General features: G+C 37.6%; 2 protein-coding genes across 4 annotated transcripts; both read right to left on the reverse strand.

Annotated features, from left to right (window-relative positions):
• Positions 1-14: 14 nt before the first annotated feature.
• st6galnac6 (ST6 (alpha-N-acetyl-neuraminyl-2,3-beta-galactosyl-1,3)-N-acetylgalactosaminide alpha-2,6-sialyltransferase 6) lies at positions 15-10,587 on the reverse strand. The gene is made up of 6 exons (XM_027133812.2): positions 10,447-10,587; positions 8,243-8,311; positions 5,260-5,454; positions 4,533-4,942; positions 3,329-3,436; positions 15-2,597 (listed from the first exon to the last, which is right to left on the reverse strand). The coding sequence occupies exons 2-6, from the start codon at positions 8,264-8,266 to the stop codon at positions 2,411-2,413; spliced, it is 924 nt and encodes a 307-aa protein (XP_026989613.1). The 5' UTR covers positions 8,267-8,311; positions 10,447-10,587; the 3' UTR covers positions 15-2,410.
• A 1,237-nt stretch (positions 10,588-11,824) lies between these two features.
• st6galnac4 (ST6 (alpha-N-acetyl-neuraminyl-2,3-beta-galactosyl-1,3)-N-acetylgalactosaminide alpha-2,6-sialyltransferase 4) lies at positions 11,825-17,821 on the reverse strand. 3 transcript variants are annotated; one of them, XM_027179643.2, is made up of 6 exons: positions 17,637-17,821; positions 17,254-17,325; positions 16,854-16,988; positions 16,124-16,533; positions 14,949-15,056; positions 11,825-14,581 (listed from the first exon to the last, which is right to left on the reverse strand). In XM_027179643.2, the coding sequence occupies exons 2-6, from the start codon at positions 17,263-17,265 to the stop codon at positions 14,401-14,403; spliced, it is 846 nt and encodes a 281-aa protein (XP_027035444.1). In that variant the 5' UTR covers positions 17,266-17,325; positions 17,637-17,821; the 3' UTR covers positions 11,825-14,400. The 3 variants fall into 3 exon arrangements, with proteins under 3 accessions (XP_027035444.1, XP_027035425.1, XP_027035435.1); XM_027179624.2 differs by having other exon boundaries at positions 11,826-14,581; positions 16,124-16,536; positions 17,637-17,801; XM_027179634.2 differs by having other exon boundaries at positions 11,826-14,581; positions 16,124-16,536; positions 17,565-17,755.
• Positions 17,822-17,826: the final 5 nt, after the last annotated feature.

Below are 17,826 nucleotides of genomic sequence, written 5' to 3' on the forward strand. Positions count from 1 at the left end.
GGGAAAAGTAGTCATTTGTTCAGTGTTTCGCAGCCCAGTATTGGATTTTAAGGACAACTCCAATATATCTCAACCTCATTACTATCCGTAGTGATACAGACACATCCAACTGCCAGAGACACAGAGAAGGGATTATAGTATCTATAATCGAGACAGTGTCGATGTGCAAATATTGAGAACCTCAGCCACTGTTATAGTGCAAATCAGAGTTGCTGTGCATCAAGCAAACCCAGATTGGTTGAGCAGGGAAGTATATTTTTGCTAGAGATGGTGTTGTTGACAATCCTCAATGCGAACAGATCCGCATACAGTATGCTACTCATGAGCAATGTAAACGACTACATTTTTCTTTATGGCATCTGGTACTTTGTGTGTGCAGTGCAAGAGTTTTCACTTGTATTATCTAAACGTTCAGGCCTGACAGTCTAGCAGCATGAATTTGTCTCAAATGGTACTTTTAGAAATTGTTTTTCCATTCATGATGGTTAACAGGCTACACTTTTAAAAAAACTTGGATGAAGATCACAGCCTAAGTGGAGCTATGTTACTCTTAAAACGTTCGTTAAACTAAAGGCTCACAATATCTTGTTACACCGTTTCTCTGTATGCAACCTGACACGATCTCGCACCAACCAATCAGCATTCATCTGTAGGGCGGTTGATGCACAGCACCAAAGAGACTCAAAATGCAGTAAGATTCCTGGAAGAGGAAAGCTTGAGTGTGCAACGCATGCTTATATACTCCCTTTTCTGAGTCACGCTGCAAATACACACCAATGCTGAAGTATAACTCCGGCTTTATGGTAAACTTACAAACATTCCCAATACTGTTAGATCTAAGGTCATGGGTCATAAGCAGGCAGGGAACATCAACAGCTGGTGAGGTTGTTAACACTCATCCACTCAGATCACTGCCAAAGCTCAGTGATAGTGTTTTGTGTAGTGCCATGCAAACAAACTAATACTTGACTGCAGACTGCTACAAACTCCAGGCTTTGGTATGGCCTGGTATGATTTAAAATGTTCTTCCTTTCCTTTTTTCTGGAAACAAAAAACACATTTTGGAAAATTGGCACAAACTTTTTTTTCTGAAGAGAACTGGAAAGATCTTCAGCTAGATGAAGCGTCTTGTCTAGAGGACTGTGAATGACGTTGTTACAGAATCATCGTATTAAAACACTTGATTTTTTTTGTCTTTATGTGTGTTGCTGGCACAATATACAGTAGGTGGGCAGTGATTGCAGTCCATCTTGAAATATTGAAACATAGAGAATTCATCAGTCCTTTTTTTTTTTTTACTTAAGTGCTTTTGCAGATGCAGAAAAACATGAAATTCTGACCATAGCTGAAATGCGCTCTCTCTCTCCCTCCCTCCCTCCCTCCCTCTCTCTCCATCCCTCTCTCTCCCTCTCTCTCCCTCCATCCCTCTCTCCCTCTCCCTATCCCTCTCTCTCCCTCCATCCATCTCCCTTCCTCCCTCTCTCTCTCCCTCCCTCCATCCCTCTCTCTCGCTCATTCCATCCTTCTCTCTCTCTCTGTCTCTCTCTCTCTCTCTCCCCCTCTCCCTCTCCCTCTCAGATTCTACCTAGAAAACTGGATGTCAATACAAAGCACCAGCACTGCATTCCAGACTTTTCTGATTTTCCAAATCCCCTCCTTAATTGTAAATTTCTGTTGTCTTAAAATACGAATATGTATCAATATTTTAAAATAGAATTTTATGATGCAAGTGTTTACAAAAAGAAGTGCTCAGCACCACTTTGCTGATTATTGCAGTATTGTCGACTCTATCATAATCTTTTGAAATTTTTAAAAATCAAAAATCTGTTTCAAATAAAATTCTTGCTATGTTTGACACACTTTAGAATGACCTAAATATATAATAAAGAGATCATATAATAAAGACAATTCCAAAAGTCTAAGCAGGCACCGTTTCAAAGCTCGGCCAGATCTATAAGAAGGTCTGAACAGTTTCTCGTCTGACAGACAAAACAGCGAGAAAACAGCAGCCAATTTGTGCTTCCGCAGGTAATAAATGCGAAACCAGCAACTGCTTTAGTTTAATCTCTCTTTAGGCTTTGGGTAAAATTAGCAGCCAGTTGACTTGATCTGCACAGCTTGGACACTGTTAAAGCAGTTTTCTCAGTTTGAGGCTGGACACCATTTTGGATCGACTGTTTTTTTCTTTTTTTTTTTCATTTGTCTGAGAAATATATAAGAGATTTAGACTGAAGCTGTGGGCCATGTTATATCATACTCTTATTGAGCTGAAAGTGAGGCTGTATGTTTCACAGTTATTATATTATGGCTGGTAGCCATTTTGGATTAATGTCTTATTAGTCTGAGCCTTGTGCTGGTGGCCATATTGGATCTCCAGGAATGAGCCTGGCAGCCTTTTGCTATCTGTTTCTCACCAGGTGGGGTGCACAAAGCTGATGTTATAGAGTTTTGCCCAGCGAGCAAACACATGTTTTTCGGTGATGAAGCGATGGTGATTTCCACGGCGACCCCTCTCATTCTGCAGGTAGGTTACACACTCGTCCGGCCCTCTGGGTTTATAGTAATGATATGGCATTCTTTTTGGCTGAGGATGCTTCCTACACCACAGAGATCACAATTATTCATGTTACATTCTATAAGTAAACAAATGGCCTAAGCCACACATCATTGCCTTAAACTAAATTGTTGAGAGGTGTTCATACTTGACTTATGTTATAGTGTTATATGTTAGTGATGTTTAATCCTGGTATATACTTTGTAAACACATACAAAGTATATACCAGGATTTGGTAAAACGTCAAGCTCAACATTAATCGGCACAAAAAAGTAAGACATGTTTTCTCAACCTTTACATAAGAAACAATGTTAATTTGGTGCTTTTTTTTTTTTTTTTTTTTGAGGTACAGAGTTTTTTTTACTCCAGAGATTATTCCATCCTTCTTTCCCTCTTCTGATCTTTGCAATATATTATAGATTTTAAAAAATTGCATCTACGGACCTCTAATCGAGGTTGTTGCAACTCCCTTCTTTTAACCACTGGCTTACATCTGTCAAATAGCATGTTAATAAAAATACTCACAGATGTTACAGTGTTTCAACAGAATTTAAATGAATGAAAACAAGAGTGGAATTAATGTAGAAAGTTTTTCTTGACAATATTGAAATTCTTTTTCTTTTTCCATTAGGCTCAATTTCTTGGACAATCTAGGTAGCAGTGCAGTCTGAGATGTATATGCTTTCACTCCACAAAACAGTAAATTGTCAAAATAGAGTAAATATTCAATTTACCAGATTTCTAAACACCTGAGAGAAAGAAATTTGACCTCACCCACAGTAGGTGGGAGGCACCATCCCATAAACCTTAATTTTGTCACAGATCTCAATAGCGATGACCATGGTGAACCAGCCAGTGCTCAGCCAGGACTGAGACTTCTGTCTAAGGAAACAGAAAATACAGTTCAGAGTTTCATAGATGGAGCAGCTGAAACAATGTGTTAAGGGAAAATTTAATTCATATAGATTTTAGTATTACACTGGAGCTGCAAGTCTAACGATGCACGAGTTGCATGATACAATCAATATCCTTAGAGCAAATAATATTCATGGCTGAGATACAGTTTATCTGTAACATAATTTACATCTAACCTGCATGAAAAATTTCTTCTTTTGAGGAAATATTCAAACATAATGTCATGTTTGTTTACCACCAGAAAATAAAATGATATCTCACACTATACTAGAATAATGCATCAACTGGCTTTTCTTATTTTATTCCTAATAATGGGAATGATTTTAAATTCTACTTGTTTATCAGGATGGAACAAATGAGTCTAATTCTAAACCTTTAATCCCGCTACCTATTCTCATTCTCTGTCTCAAATTTGTAAATAGGAATCTAGTTTAGTATAAAATGAATCATTAGTTGTTCTTCAGATGATGCTGAAGACAAGTGAAGTTGTTGGTGAGCTTATGTTGTTTATATTTCTAGCAACTGAAATCTTTGTAAAACATATTGAAATGTTATAATAAACTGAGAAATTAATTTGCAGTAATATCAAAACAGATGGCTGAGGTCACATTCACAGATCGGTAATTACTTCAACAGTACAGTTTCTTTTCCTAACACTAGCCACAGACATTAACTAGGTTTGACAAATAATTCCAATTAAGATAATAGAAGGTATATTGTGCAATTTTTTTCTTAACTAGTTTCCACTAATTAGCCAGCTGCCTTAGCTCACAGATTCCCATGATTGGTTAGTGTTGCTGTGATTGGCAGGGGAGATCGTACTCCATCCATCCCACCCAGAGGCCAATCATGGCCAATTTTGCTGTCTTGGACTCAGATGTCTACGGCCATGATTAGTTTCTGTTGTGCCACTAGCGAGCGATATATATTTAGCATTCTGACATAGCTAAAGATACATATTCTGAACAACCCAGTGCTAATAAAATATGTCATGCTTTGCTCAGTACTGTATATAACAGGAAGGTTAACAGTGCTTTAATTAGAATGTGAGCCTAAGGGATACCTGTCTCGGCCAGTCTCTTTTTGAAAGAGTGCGTCGAACTTGTGCATTTTGCTTGGAGCGACAGTGAAGGTTGTGAGGTTGGTGTATGTGGCAGCAACACGATGGATCAACCTGTAGACAGCACCATTGGCATCACGTCCTATCTTTGAGGGTGGACCCCAGAAGATGACAGATGGGCAGTTAGAGCAGTTAAGGAACTCTTGGGGTTTTCGGACAAGCCGGATCACACTGGAGTGAGCTACAACACGAAGGGAAGTTTTATTACCCACATCCGCCTCAAAACCAGATGTAGGTGCATCGTTCATGCGGATCACACACTCAGAGTGGTCAATGTCTGCTCCAGCGCCAGTGCCCAGTACATGGCTTGAGCTCATCACCAGGGCACACTGCCTACAATGTAAGGTCAGGCTCTGACACACACACACACACACACACACACACACACACACACACACACACACACACACACACACACACACACACACACACACACACACACACACACACACACATTAAACAAAAAACCATCAGGGGGCAACAAGAGCTTTTCTCTTATGTAAGTCTGCACAGTGCTACACACAGGATAGGCTACAAGAAACAGTATTATGTATTAAGATTCTTCTTTTTTTGTAATAATAATGATAATAATAATAATTGTTATTATTATTATTATTATTATTATTATTATTATTATTATTATTATTATTATTATTATTATTGATCTTACCTTGTTGCCAAAAACTGGCACGTAGCCATCTTTTCCAGCCCACTTCTTCAGGTCAGTGATTTTGAGGGTACTGCTATACCCTATATCTTTAAAAGCCTCATACGACTCATTGACACTGTTGGAGTTGTAGAGAATGAAGAGGGTGGTGATGAGAAAGATTGCCACAAATACAACCATCCGCTTGCTGTGGTTCCCCTGTTTTGAAAACAAAACAGAATGCTGAACCCTTACTGAGTTACTGCAATATTCTATATTGTTAAATGGAGATTTTCAAAATGTCATGTTTTATTGTGATATCTGGCTTGTGACTTCTTGCTGGACTGAAAACCAGAATGCAAAAAATAAATAAATAAACAAAATGTTTAAACAGAAATTCTACAAGAAAACTGGACAGGCTTTATCTAAACTACTGTCTATAATTACAAACAATTTTTCCAGTCTTCTTTATGGACTTGCACACAGTCTACTGTTCTTAAAGTGGTATAGCCTACTGTACTTAAATGTCATTCATACTGCTGTCAGATTAGAACAGGCTAAACAAAATGCACTTATACAGCAAATAAACAGTTGGAACAAAGATTGGATAGCTGTCATACACCTGAAATTTCGGGCACATTTTAAGCATTACAAGAAATGCAACTCACCCTTCTTGAAAGCAGTAACTGATTGATAATTGTGTAATTGACTGATTCACAAATTCAGACAGAAATCCAGGATTTAGCTACAAGGTCCAAGAATCACATGGTCACTAGCGTATGCAAGGTGCTTACTGTAACTCTGACTGGAATATCTTGCTGAAGTGACTGGTAGCAAGAAAACAGGTTTTCTTTAAGGAGCTTTCTATGAAACAGTGGTTGTTTGAGGCATCTTAATCACTTTAGAAAAGCAGTAAGAACCAATAGCACACTAAAGATATGCCACCCATGGTGCTGTGCTGTGCTGTGAAGGCTGCCACATACGCCATTACAGAGAGCAGACCTCCTAGACAGCTACATTACAGTCCTCAGCTGGCAATTCAGACTGAACGGTCATAGGAGACCTGGCTGTAGGATCCAAATCTTGCTGGCCATCTGGGAAAGCAGATATGTTTAAGAAGGAAGCCACCTAGGTGTTCTGAGAATTAATAACATGCATCACGAGTTCCTGCCTCTGGTGTCTCTAATGAGTCTCTGGTCCTGCATCACTCCCAAATAGATTCCTGTTAGGAGCACACTGCATTGCCCACCTGAGCTCCTTTTGCTTAGACAAGGACCAGTTTCAGTTTGTGATATTTGGAGTTTGGATGCAGTTTCATAAATACCCACAGTTCTATAAAGCCTGGGGGTGGTGGAGTTTAGGAAAAATGGGGGTTGTCACTGATGATGGTGTGTTCAGTCCGAGCATGCCAATGTGAGGACACCAACACATCGGAGGAGGGTTCTTGGGATAAGAGAAGCCATATGTATACAAGATACACTCGGTGCTAGAGAAAAGCCAAAATGCGGAACAGTGGAACGTCTGTGCTGGAAGCATGTGTGTTCACCCGAAAGCACCCAAAAAGTTTTTCGAACACAAAAATAAAAACTACCATCTCTATTGCATGTCTGAATGTTTGAGCCCAGGAACTACTGATCTGACAGTCACCATGTAATGAAAGAACAGGCTTTGTGAATTTCTTAAATGTTTATGGTTGTCACTATGGGAAGTCCGGTGTGTGGCATCCAAAAGGTGCTATGCAAATGGACAGACCTCACTTGCTCAACACAATGGTGCCAAGGCTTGGACAAGCTGTGGCGTTCCTGAAGTCCCCTTTTGTCAATAAAGTGCCTGCTCTGTGGCATCTCCTGTTGTCTTAGGTGCCAAGGGGATGAAAGAAATAGATATGGATAGCATTGCAAAAACCAACCCTACTCAAGCCACAGACATCTTCATAGTGACTGTCACACCTTCCTTATCTGCCATGGGCATTGATGAGCTAGCAGGGGCAGAACCAGACCCCCCCTAGACATCGCTGAGATTGTATTTGAAAGTAAAGGATTGCAGGGAAGGTCATTATCAGCCTGAAAGTACCTCCCAGGCATTGCTGTAATACACAGCATCCTCATACGGGGTGAGAAGAAGACCCGATCACTAAGATATACAAAGGGATCTGCTGAGAAGTGTAAACCTTAGTCTCATCTTCTGGACCAGAGATCATTTGCTTGCTCATCCAAAATTCACTGATTGTTCTTAAGAGTTGTTCAAACTCATGAGCCATGAATGAAATGCCCTTTGTTTGTACTGTGTCAACACTGACATCACCACTCAATCAGGGCAAAGTCTGGCTGAATGAAATATAGCTTTGTTGACATGGTCAAATCTAAACCGTGTAGAAAAAGCTTGATGTCAATGTCAAGGGAATACGAAACCCCCAATATAATCCGAAAATGTACAAAATAACAGTGTGTGGTATATTCAGGTAAATACAGTGCAAATATACATCATTAGACACATCCAGGTTATTCAAAAGAGGAAACAATTAATGGAATGTACAGATAAACACTTACAGGAGAAAGTCTCCTAAAAGTCAGTGCTTTTGAGAGAAAACCAACTTGACGTTAACATACTACAGAATCAAATACCATTCAGTAAATAAGGACTATAATAAAAATGAAAAGAGAGTGAGAAGAGAATCTTCCAAGAGAAAGTAGAAAGAGAATTGTTAATACATAATCATGGTGTTCATACTGAGCGCTGTTGGGATGGAAAGTGAAACAGAATCCTGCTATTGGTCTGTATAATATCATGCATTGAAAGATTCACCCTTTTGATTCCAGATCATCTCATTATCCATTTTTGGTAGATTTTTTTTATGTCAATGCATATTGAATTTCCTAACTTTATTTAACCAAGAGTGCATAGTGTGATTTATTTAACCAAGAGTGCATAGTGTGATTTATTTAACCAAGAGTGCATAGTGTTTAATAAAAAAAAATAAAAAAAAATTGTAAATCTAATCTCTTACCTTTTCCACCAACCGCAGCCCCATTCTCCTGTTTCTGACTGACTTTCACATTTTTTTGAGCCTTTGTGCCTAGAGAAAGAGAGAAAGAAATAGCTTATATATAATTAGAATATAACTTACTGTAAATGGTTAAACTCAGGCAAGTCTATATACAATCAGAAAAATGTTATATTTAGTAAGAGACACCAAAGCCTAGATTGTAGCAATCAAAGCATAGGCCAAATTCTATCGGACGCTTATCGAAAATACAATTGTGTGTCTATTAAATTTTATCTAGTTTATCATGTACCAACTTATTTGTTTTGCCTCAAAATCAAAACTCCAGTTCAGTAATGATTAACAAGAATTCACATTCAACTTACACGTGGACACTTTTTGAATAGCATACTAAATAAATAAAATGATATCTATAAACAAATGGCTACCAGATCTGCAAGGATCTGTATAAATAGGACATTTTTAAATCAAATACAGAAATAAATAACACTCCTAATATTCATTTCTATTTTTTCTTTAGTTGGATTCATGCATAAATTTGGCTCAAATTTATAAACAGACCTTCTAAGCCTGAATATACTTTCCCAGTTCTGAATATACTTTCCCAGTTCAAAAGCAGATTAAAAACTCACCTCTTTAGTCAGGCGTACACACACATAATACATCCCATAAAATTATGCACCAATACCTTTTCACCTTTTTTTATGAACAGCAGATATGTTAATCCTTCTACACTGCTTTTCTCTTTCTACCCATCCCGGGGCATCCAGACATTGTACCAGCTCCGATCGTCTTCCGTGCGATGAAGATTTTGGACCTCCACTGAGATGAGGCTGACTCTATGAGAATCCTGAGACATCTACAGATCTACCAGCTCCAGTTGGACTCTATGATACCAAGAGGAGATCTGAACTCTGTGATCTTTACACCAATTCAACACTTGTTTGACTGTATATTTGTAATCACACCACCAGTGCCACCCATATGAGGTTGGGTTCCCCTTTGAGTCTGGTTCTCAAGGTTTCTTCCTTACCAATTTAAGGGAGTTTTAACTTGCCACTGCTGCTTGAGTCACCTCAGACTTGCTCATTGGGGATAAATACATACATACATACATACATACATACATACATACATACATACACACTGTGAACTATATATATCTTAATTTTTTACTATTTTAATTCTTTGTTTTTCTCCTCATGTTTAACTTCTGTTCTATGTTTTTGTTCTGTAAAGCTGCTTTGAGACAAAGCCCATTGTAAAAAGCGCTATACAAATAAAGTTGAATTGAATTGAATTGAATATAACAATGGAAAAAAAAAAGAGCAACATCCCATATCCTAAAAAAAATTCTTCTTCTTCTTCTTATTATTATTATTATGGTGATAATGATGATGACGATGATGATGATGATGATGATGATTATTATTATTATTAGCAGTATTATTATTATGGTTATTATTATTATTATTATTGTTGTTGTTGTTGTTGTTGTTTTGGTGATGATGATGATGATTATGGTGATTATTATTATTATTGTTTTGATGATGATGATAATAATTATTGTTGTTGTTGTTGTTGTTAACCATGTAAACAATGCTGTTATTCATATTCAACAAAATAACAATATGCTCATAAAGACAATACACAGTAATCATGCTAATACAACAACAATCCCATGATGATATGAAATAATCTGGTGCAACAGCAGGTTAAACACAGTTCTTCTCCTCCATCCTATTAAATAACATGTTCATCAGCGCATGCGTCTTTTGCAGCCTAACCATTTTTATTACCATATAATCACAAAAGTATGTATTAGCATTATTAGGATATCCATAAAAAATAAAAATAAAAAAAAACTTCGGTCATTAAAATAAATCACTAAACACAAACTATAACAAATAAACGGCCTTTTCTCCAGGCAGTGCAGCCAGGACCAGAGAAAATAACGGTGTAGGGTTAAAAATAAAATCCTATAAATAAACAAACAGCCCCAGAAGCCCCAGAAGTTCATTCTCTGCATCCCTCCGTATCTATAATCTATAGGCTACTACAGACTGCACGCCTTATAGTGCGCGCTATAATGTAAATACAGGGCAATAATATACCCAAAAACAAGCCATTCGGCTTCAACCGTGAGCAAATTCAGCCCTGACAAACAACACAACACTGTAGCGGTCCACTCGTGCTGTCAGACTCACCGATATATCGCAGTTTTTGCTCTAATTTCGGCGCATCGTTGCTGATTTCTGCGCTTTTCTAAAGGCGCAGCTTAGAGGAATGCGTAGAGACGGGAGGAGGAGGAGGGGGAGGAGGAGGGAATGGGGGGGTGGGGGTCGCTTATTGCGTCATCAGCATAGGGTTCAACAATATCAGCCCTTCACAGGCCTCTGTCTTCTTTTCCTCAGCAGTCTGTCATAACACTAGAGATCAAATTACAGAAGATACTCAACAAATACTCAGTTCAACCCAGCTGATAAGAAGAACCATGCCAAGTCACTGAAATAACATTTCCTCATTCACTATCACATGCTGTTTTGCACACTGTATTTGCTCTTTGCACATGCTGGCTTACATTTCAGTCAATTGCTGTTTTGCACAATACTTAACTAAGTAACTGCTGATGTAATACTAATGTGTTCATTCCAGTATTTCTGCACACGCAATATTGATCGATCATACAGTATTTACACTGTTCAGTACTGTTTTTGTGTATTGTCTTGTATTTTTTGTCTTGTCCTGCATTGTCTTGTTTGTCTTGTTCTGCACTGTTTACACCAGGTTACACAGATGCACTTTATGTATCTAGGACTAAATTACTGTCCTTAGCTGTGTCTTTGTTTATGTAGCACCATGATCCTGGAGAAACGTTCTCTCATTTCACTGTGTACTGCAACAGCTATATATGTTTGAAATGACAATAAAAGCTTCTTGACTTGACTTCTGATGTTTGATGTAAACGTGAACTGAAGCTCTTGACTTGTGTCTACATGATATTATGCCTTGTGCTTCTGTGACATGATTGGCTGATTGGAGAACTGCACAAAAGTGCAGGTCGAAGCATCCACTTTATTATACAATCCTATGATTCCCACAAATGATTTTATCATTTTATAAACTACCATGCATTTATTTCAAATTCCATTTAGCTTTGTAAAGGTATCTTTAGGTTGCCCCTCCTAAAATGTAAGATTTCCCTAAAAGGAATAAATAACTGTTACCCAGCAACCATTTTTTACCCCAAAATGTATGTAATTGTTGGATAATTCAACAACAATTCAGTCTCATTAGAGGGTGATAACCTTATATAACCTTTTTTTTGTTTTAGATTTTGTTTCTATATTTCTGTGAAGCTGCTTTGAGACAATGTGAATTGTTAAAAGCTCTATAGAAATAAATTAAATTGAAATTGAATTATAAACTCGGTCTAGGTAGGTTTTTGACAGAAAACAAAAGATTGGACATTTTTGTATTGGCAGAATGAATTTCCACAAAGCATCTATGCTAGTCACAAGAGACTCTGTAATTCATTGTAAATTATTTAAATTCAAATAAATAAGTGGAAAATTATTTTTAAAATTGTTTTTATTTTGCATTGTTTTTGTTGTTGTTTTTTTTTTTGCAAACAGGTATCACAAAAACATATCACATTTCACATTGTAACAGTAGAAGGGGGTATTGCAAACAATGGACCAGTTCTACATTTGAACTTCTGTAACTTTTTTCTACAAATTAAATTCACTCTCTTTTATTTTTATGTCATAGTTTTAATAATAAATGTGCAAACATTTGACCATGTGAAGGCTTTTCCCAGGCCACCACAACATTAAAAAAAGTTTTCCTAACATCATTTCAAGAAAAAAAAGTTAAATGTTTAAAGGGACTGAAAGTGCAATGCACAGATTTAGAATAACACACATGCAAATTCACACAAATTAGCTGACGATCTATACAAATAAATACATAAAAGTCTAGCTCAAAAACAGACAACAGTGAATGACTCAAAGTGGCATTAAAACAACATTGTTTTGTAGTTAATGAAAGGATACACATTCAGTATGCACAACAGTGTAAATAAAAAGAGAATCAGTGCTCTAAAAAAATCTCGTAAATATTTACTACAAAAAAAAAAGCAGAAATCTGAAAGACAAAAAAATAAAAATAATTTGTAGAAGTCGTCTTAATGTTATAGCTATACGAGTTAATAATCCATAAAAAGTTTAAAATTGCAGTGAAATATCTATGACAGTGATCACAGCCTGTACAGGTAAACATTTTAGCATGCGAATTTCCTAATGCGAGTTTCATACGTCCAGCTGCCAGTGATGAATTTAACATAGAAGCAGTAAAAGAGCAGCATGTTAATAAATTCCTTTGGTTTGACTAGAATGCATATGCCAATATGACTTTTTTCAATTTGCAATATTCTCACAAGGTTTTATTTATTGATTGATGTATTTTTAATCTTACTAGCTGTCAAATAAGACCTTTTTAACTGAAAGAAACATCTGTATCTTCTTTAAGATTTCACAAAGGTCTTGGATCAAACCGACCGGCACATTAAAAACCGACCGGTAGATTAAAATCGCTAATGCTTCCAAAATCAATTTATGATTGCGAGATATTTCATCATGTGGACGACTTTATGAAAGCTATGACATATGCACTTATCTTTTGTAAACATATTCCTCAGTCAGAGCAACAGTTCTGTCAGGAATGAGACGTGGCAGCATTTTAAAGGGTCTATAATAATAGTGATAATAAAATGAGATGTTTGGATTAAAAAAAAAATATATTATCACTCGTCGACCTGCAAGTCATCAGTGATCGGTCTGTAAACAGTATCACACTGCAAGTGTCTGCATACAATTCAAAGCTTTTAGAGAGGAACACTTTTGCTTTTTAGGTATACTAATGTCAAATCTGAAAAAAGTAAATAAATGAGATTAAAGCATTAAAGTGTGTAATTCCCTGTTTTCCTGTCTTAAAGTTAGCACGAGCAACTAGGTAAAGATTCTATGATCGCAGTCAGTGCCTATCTCAGGCGTTGATTCGGGCATCGAGGCAGGATACACCATCGCAGGGCACACACACTTTCATTCACTCACACACTACAGACAATTTTCCAGAGATGCCAATCAACCTACCATGCATGTCTTTGGACCGGGGAGGAAACTCCCATGGTACGGGGAGAACATGCAAACTCCACACACACAAGGCGGAGGCGGGAATCAAACCCCCAACCCTGGAGGTGTGAGGCAAACGTGCTCCTCAGCTGCACAGCTGGCACTAACCCACCGTGACCCCCCCCTCGATGAATAATCAACTTGTTAAAAAATAAATAAATAAGTGAATATGTGTTTGTAATATTTTTGGATGAAATCTGAATCCATGTCAATTATATAGTATACAGTATACAATATAGTAAAACATTGAGATGGGTTTTATTCCACGCTAAAGTGAGACGGACGAGTCTAACGCGAGAAAGAGGAAGGGGGCGGGGTTAACCTGTCAATCACTCCGTATTCCTATGTCCTCTGGCCAATTTATGCTATTTACTGAGAGAGAGAAAAAATCGTATTTTATTGATTTTGAGTGTTTACTCTCAAGAACCTCCATTGTGTCTTTGTTAAAAAGTGTTTCTACACAAAAAATGCGGTAAAATTTTCCAGGTCTGCAAAACAGACAAACTGCTAATTTTGAAGCCATCAGAATCTGAAATGTTGAACTGCTTATTTATATATTATAAAACAAGAAATGTGCCTGGCTCAATCAACTACATTACAATCAGTATTTTACCAATAGATTCAGCACTCGATTAGTACTTTCAACGTTAAACGTCTAACAGCGATCTCCATAGTAACCACAGCCTCATGCGACCTCATGTGACCTCCCATGACCAGGCTTCCTTATGAAATCCGGAACAAAACAAACAAATAAAATAAAAACAGACCAGCTGCTGTAACAAATCGCTAGGAAACCAAACACTCCTGAAATGGATGAAATGAAATGGTTTAGATTGAATGTAACATGTAACGTGACCTCAGTTCCTATGTCGGTTTCACATTCATCATTTTTTGGACGTCTTACAGCAGTTTGAGGAAAGACTCTAAGTGTGCTCTTATCTAGCACAGAGGTGTTGGGGTTCTTGTTCGTCACCATGGTGGATACTGGAATTTTAATTTTCCCTGTGATGCCCAGCGTCTGTAGATCTGCTTCTCTGTGATGAAGCGATGGCCGCCTCTCCGCACACGCTCGTGCACTCTGTACATGCCACACTCGTCTAGACGATTCGACTCGTAATAATGATACGGCACTGAAGAGGAATTGGTGAGACTATACACACACACACACACACACACACACACACACACACACACACACACACACACACACACGTATGTTTCCACGATAAAAAAAACCCCTGTATTTTCCCTTTTCTCTGTTGAATGTTTTCTATTTCACAGTGTAGACATTAACACTGTTACAGACATATAACATCTCGTATATTTCTTGATTGTCAGCCTAATTTCTTTGTAATCTTTCTTTTTCTTCTTATTACTTCTTATTTTTATTAATCATTATTATAAATGGAGAATGTACAATCGACTTATTTCAAGTTAAGGACAATATCCAGTTCCTCTTCACCTTTTGGTTGTCTTACTAATCCAACAAAGTTTAATGCACATGCGCACAAACTCACCTGCAGTATGAGCCGTCTATCATCCCGTAAACGTTAATGCTGTCGCACATATCCTGCGCAAAAATCATAGTGAAAAAGCCGGTGCTGAGGAATGCACCGGACTTCATTCTGACAGAGAGAGAGAGAGAGAGAGAGAGAGAGAGAGAGAGAGAGAGAGAGAGAGAGAGAGAGAGAGAGAGAGATCATAATTAACATATGATTTATAATAAACAGCTGTGTGTTTCTATGTGTACATCACTACACTGTGCACACCTAGCTGTTGAAAATGCAGGTACATGGTGTTTAGAATAAACCATAATGGTGCATGTTGGAGCTATACATTTACATACCATAGCCTCTGTGGGTTTGGAAAATTTGCCAAAACACAGCAGTGGAAATGAACTACTGTTGAGCAGGTATTGTTTGGGTGCTGGATAAAACCCCTTTACCGATATCTGAGTGTTCACATCACGCAGGACCTGTCGTGATCCTGTCACATCAACACCCTGATGAGGATCCATCAGCACCTTTATCTGCTTGATTAAGAAACTTTACACTCCCTTTATGCTGCTAAGGAGATTTTTTTGTTGTTGTTGTTGTAACCAGTTAGTTGTGTGTACCATTTTCTACATTTTTTCCCTTCACTACTTGACAGGAAAATTCTATTTCACTGTAATGCTACTCTCATTCTAATTTAAAATAAGCATTTCACCGCATGTTGTATGGTGTTGGGTTGATTTGAATCTGGCTCATCCTCTTTTCCGTACACGTTTGCATGAATCGTCTTGTAGACTACAACAGTGGTCAGAACCCCTTTTGACTTGGGTGACCTTCAGGTCCAGGAACACCTCCAGAAAAACTGATCAGTGTCCCTGCTGTGCTAATTGCCCATTACCAACATAATATCCAGAGTTGTATGGATTCGTTACTTGATTTTAGCAGGACATTCATTTTAAGCATTATGTTTGTTATGACACTTTATAACAACAACTTCAATGACTGCAGAAAAAAGTTTTTGCTGGGGTGGTTCTATCTAGAGTACAGCATTATACTTCCCTTTTGTATCTTTCAAAAATCTACATAACAAAATGTTTTTATAGTAAAGCTTGAAATGAGTCCTACATGTACCTTCACACGGTACAGAGTAGTACCCTTTTTACAGAGTGATATTATAACAACAGACACGTTATGACTACCTGTTCTTGCCAGTCTCATCCTGGAAGACACGATCACAATGCATCATCTTCTCCCTGCTCACAGTGTAGATGTGCACGCTTGGGTATCTCCATGCCAGTTTGACCAGCATGTTGAACACACGGCCCTTGCCGTCATGCCTCATGTTCCTCTCAGGACCCCAAACCACATAGCGTGTGTTTGACTCTTGATTGAAGAAATAGGCCTCACGTTGCAGCAGACGTCGCACGCTGGAGTGTGAGACCACACGGACCGTCGTCTTATTTCCCACATCCGACTCGAAGCGTTGTGTTGGCGCTGCGTTCATGCGGATCACGCATTCATGCCCGTCAATCTCACGCCCACATCTGCTGCCTAGCACCTGACCCGAGCTGGAGACGACGGCACAGCTGGCACAGTGCAGCGCCAGGTACTGCTGCAAGGAATTAAAAAAGTTAGTTTGTGTATTATTTTGTTTAAAATGTTGCTTCTTAACAAATATACCACATATAATCACATTACCTTAACACACTTATTTAAACCTTTGTCACGATTTCAAATTTTTTACAATAATCAACTGTAAACTGTTTACAAAACCTGCTCAGTACAGATTATTTACAAAAAAAAAAAAAAAAAAAAAATTTGTGGCAGCCAGAACTTTCCACCCATATTTTTATAGGCATAATAACTGTAATGATGGTGGGTTGTGACTTCCACAACTAAAACAAGATAAAAAGAAATCAGGAAACCTACTTGTGACCTTAACCTGAGGGGCAAAATTCTCACATAGCCACGAAGTCCCAGAACTACTTCTATTGTTTTGGTTACGTGATTGTACCAGAGCAGCAGAGAGACGGTGATCAGGAGGAGGAGCAGCCAACAAAACCTCTGTATGTAGATAATAAAACAGAAAATACAAATAATTCTTCATTTACAGAAATTATTATTATTATCATTATGTGGAATGGACACAGAATGACTTCAGTCATTCATCACATTAAATTAAAAGCACATCATATTAAAAAAGGGTTAGTTGATGCAGATCTCTCAAAATGAACATCCTCTCATAATCCAGATGTATATTCTGAATGATATCATACTTATTATCTCGGTTCCCTGTTTTTACAGCATATATAAAACATCTTTCATATACCTGAGACATCATATCCTGCTGAAGCCTGAGAGCTTCAACACCAGGGCGCAAATTGCTCTCGTTCAAGTCATCCTTAAAAAAGACAATCATTATTTAATAAAAATAACATGTCAAGAATAACAATAGGTTTGCTAATCATTTGCAGTTCATTGGTATTAAAGCTTAAAGAGTCTAGGAGCTTTATTCCAATCCCCTATGTAGGATCACAGTGTTGTATTGGATCCTATTCCAATATATCATAATAAAAACGATCTATACCATTCAGCATGTTTTCATAAGATACAACACATTTCAGTCAAACGAAATTGTACCTGTTAGTAATTGATGAATAATGTTTACTAATAAAAAAATGCTAAGCTAGCTAAAAAAAATAGCATTCTTACATTTTACTCGACACGCTCATGTTTATGTTCCGGAGTGAAACATTCATCGAGATACTTAAGTTCCGACATCGTTATTTCGTTTAGGTCGATTAAAACGGGTCGTGTTTGAATAACAGGAAGTAAACAAAGTCGAAAGAATATGAGTATGTGAAACGGTGTGTCCTTGTATGTTGTAAAAACATTTAAAAAA

The sequence above is a fragment of the Tachysurus fulvidraco genome, chromosome 21 (assembly GCF_022655615.1).
Source record: "Tachysurus fulvidraco isolate hzauxx_2018 chromosome 21, HZAU_PFXX_2.0, whole genome shotgun sequence".
Taxonomy (NCBI): domain Eukaryota; kingdom Metazoa; phylum Chordata; class Actinopteri; order Siluriformes; family Bagridae; genus Tachysurus; species Tachysurus fulvidraco.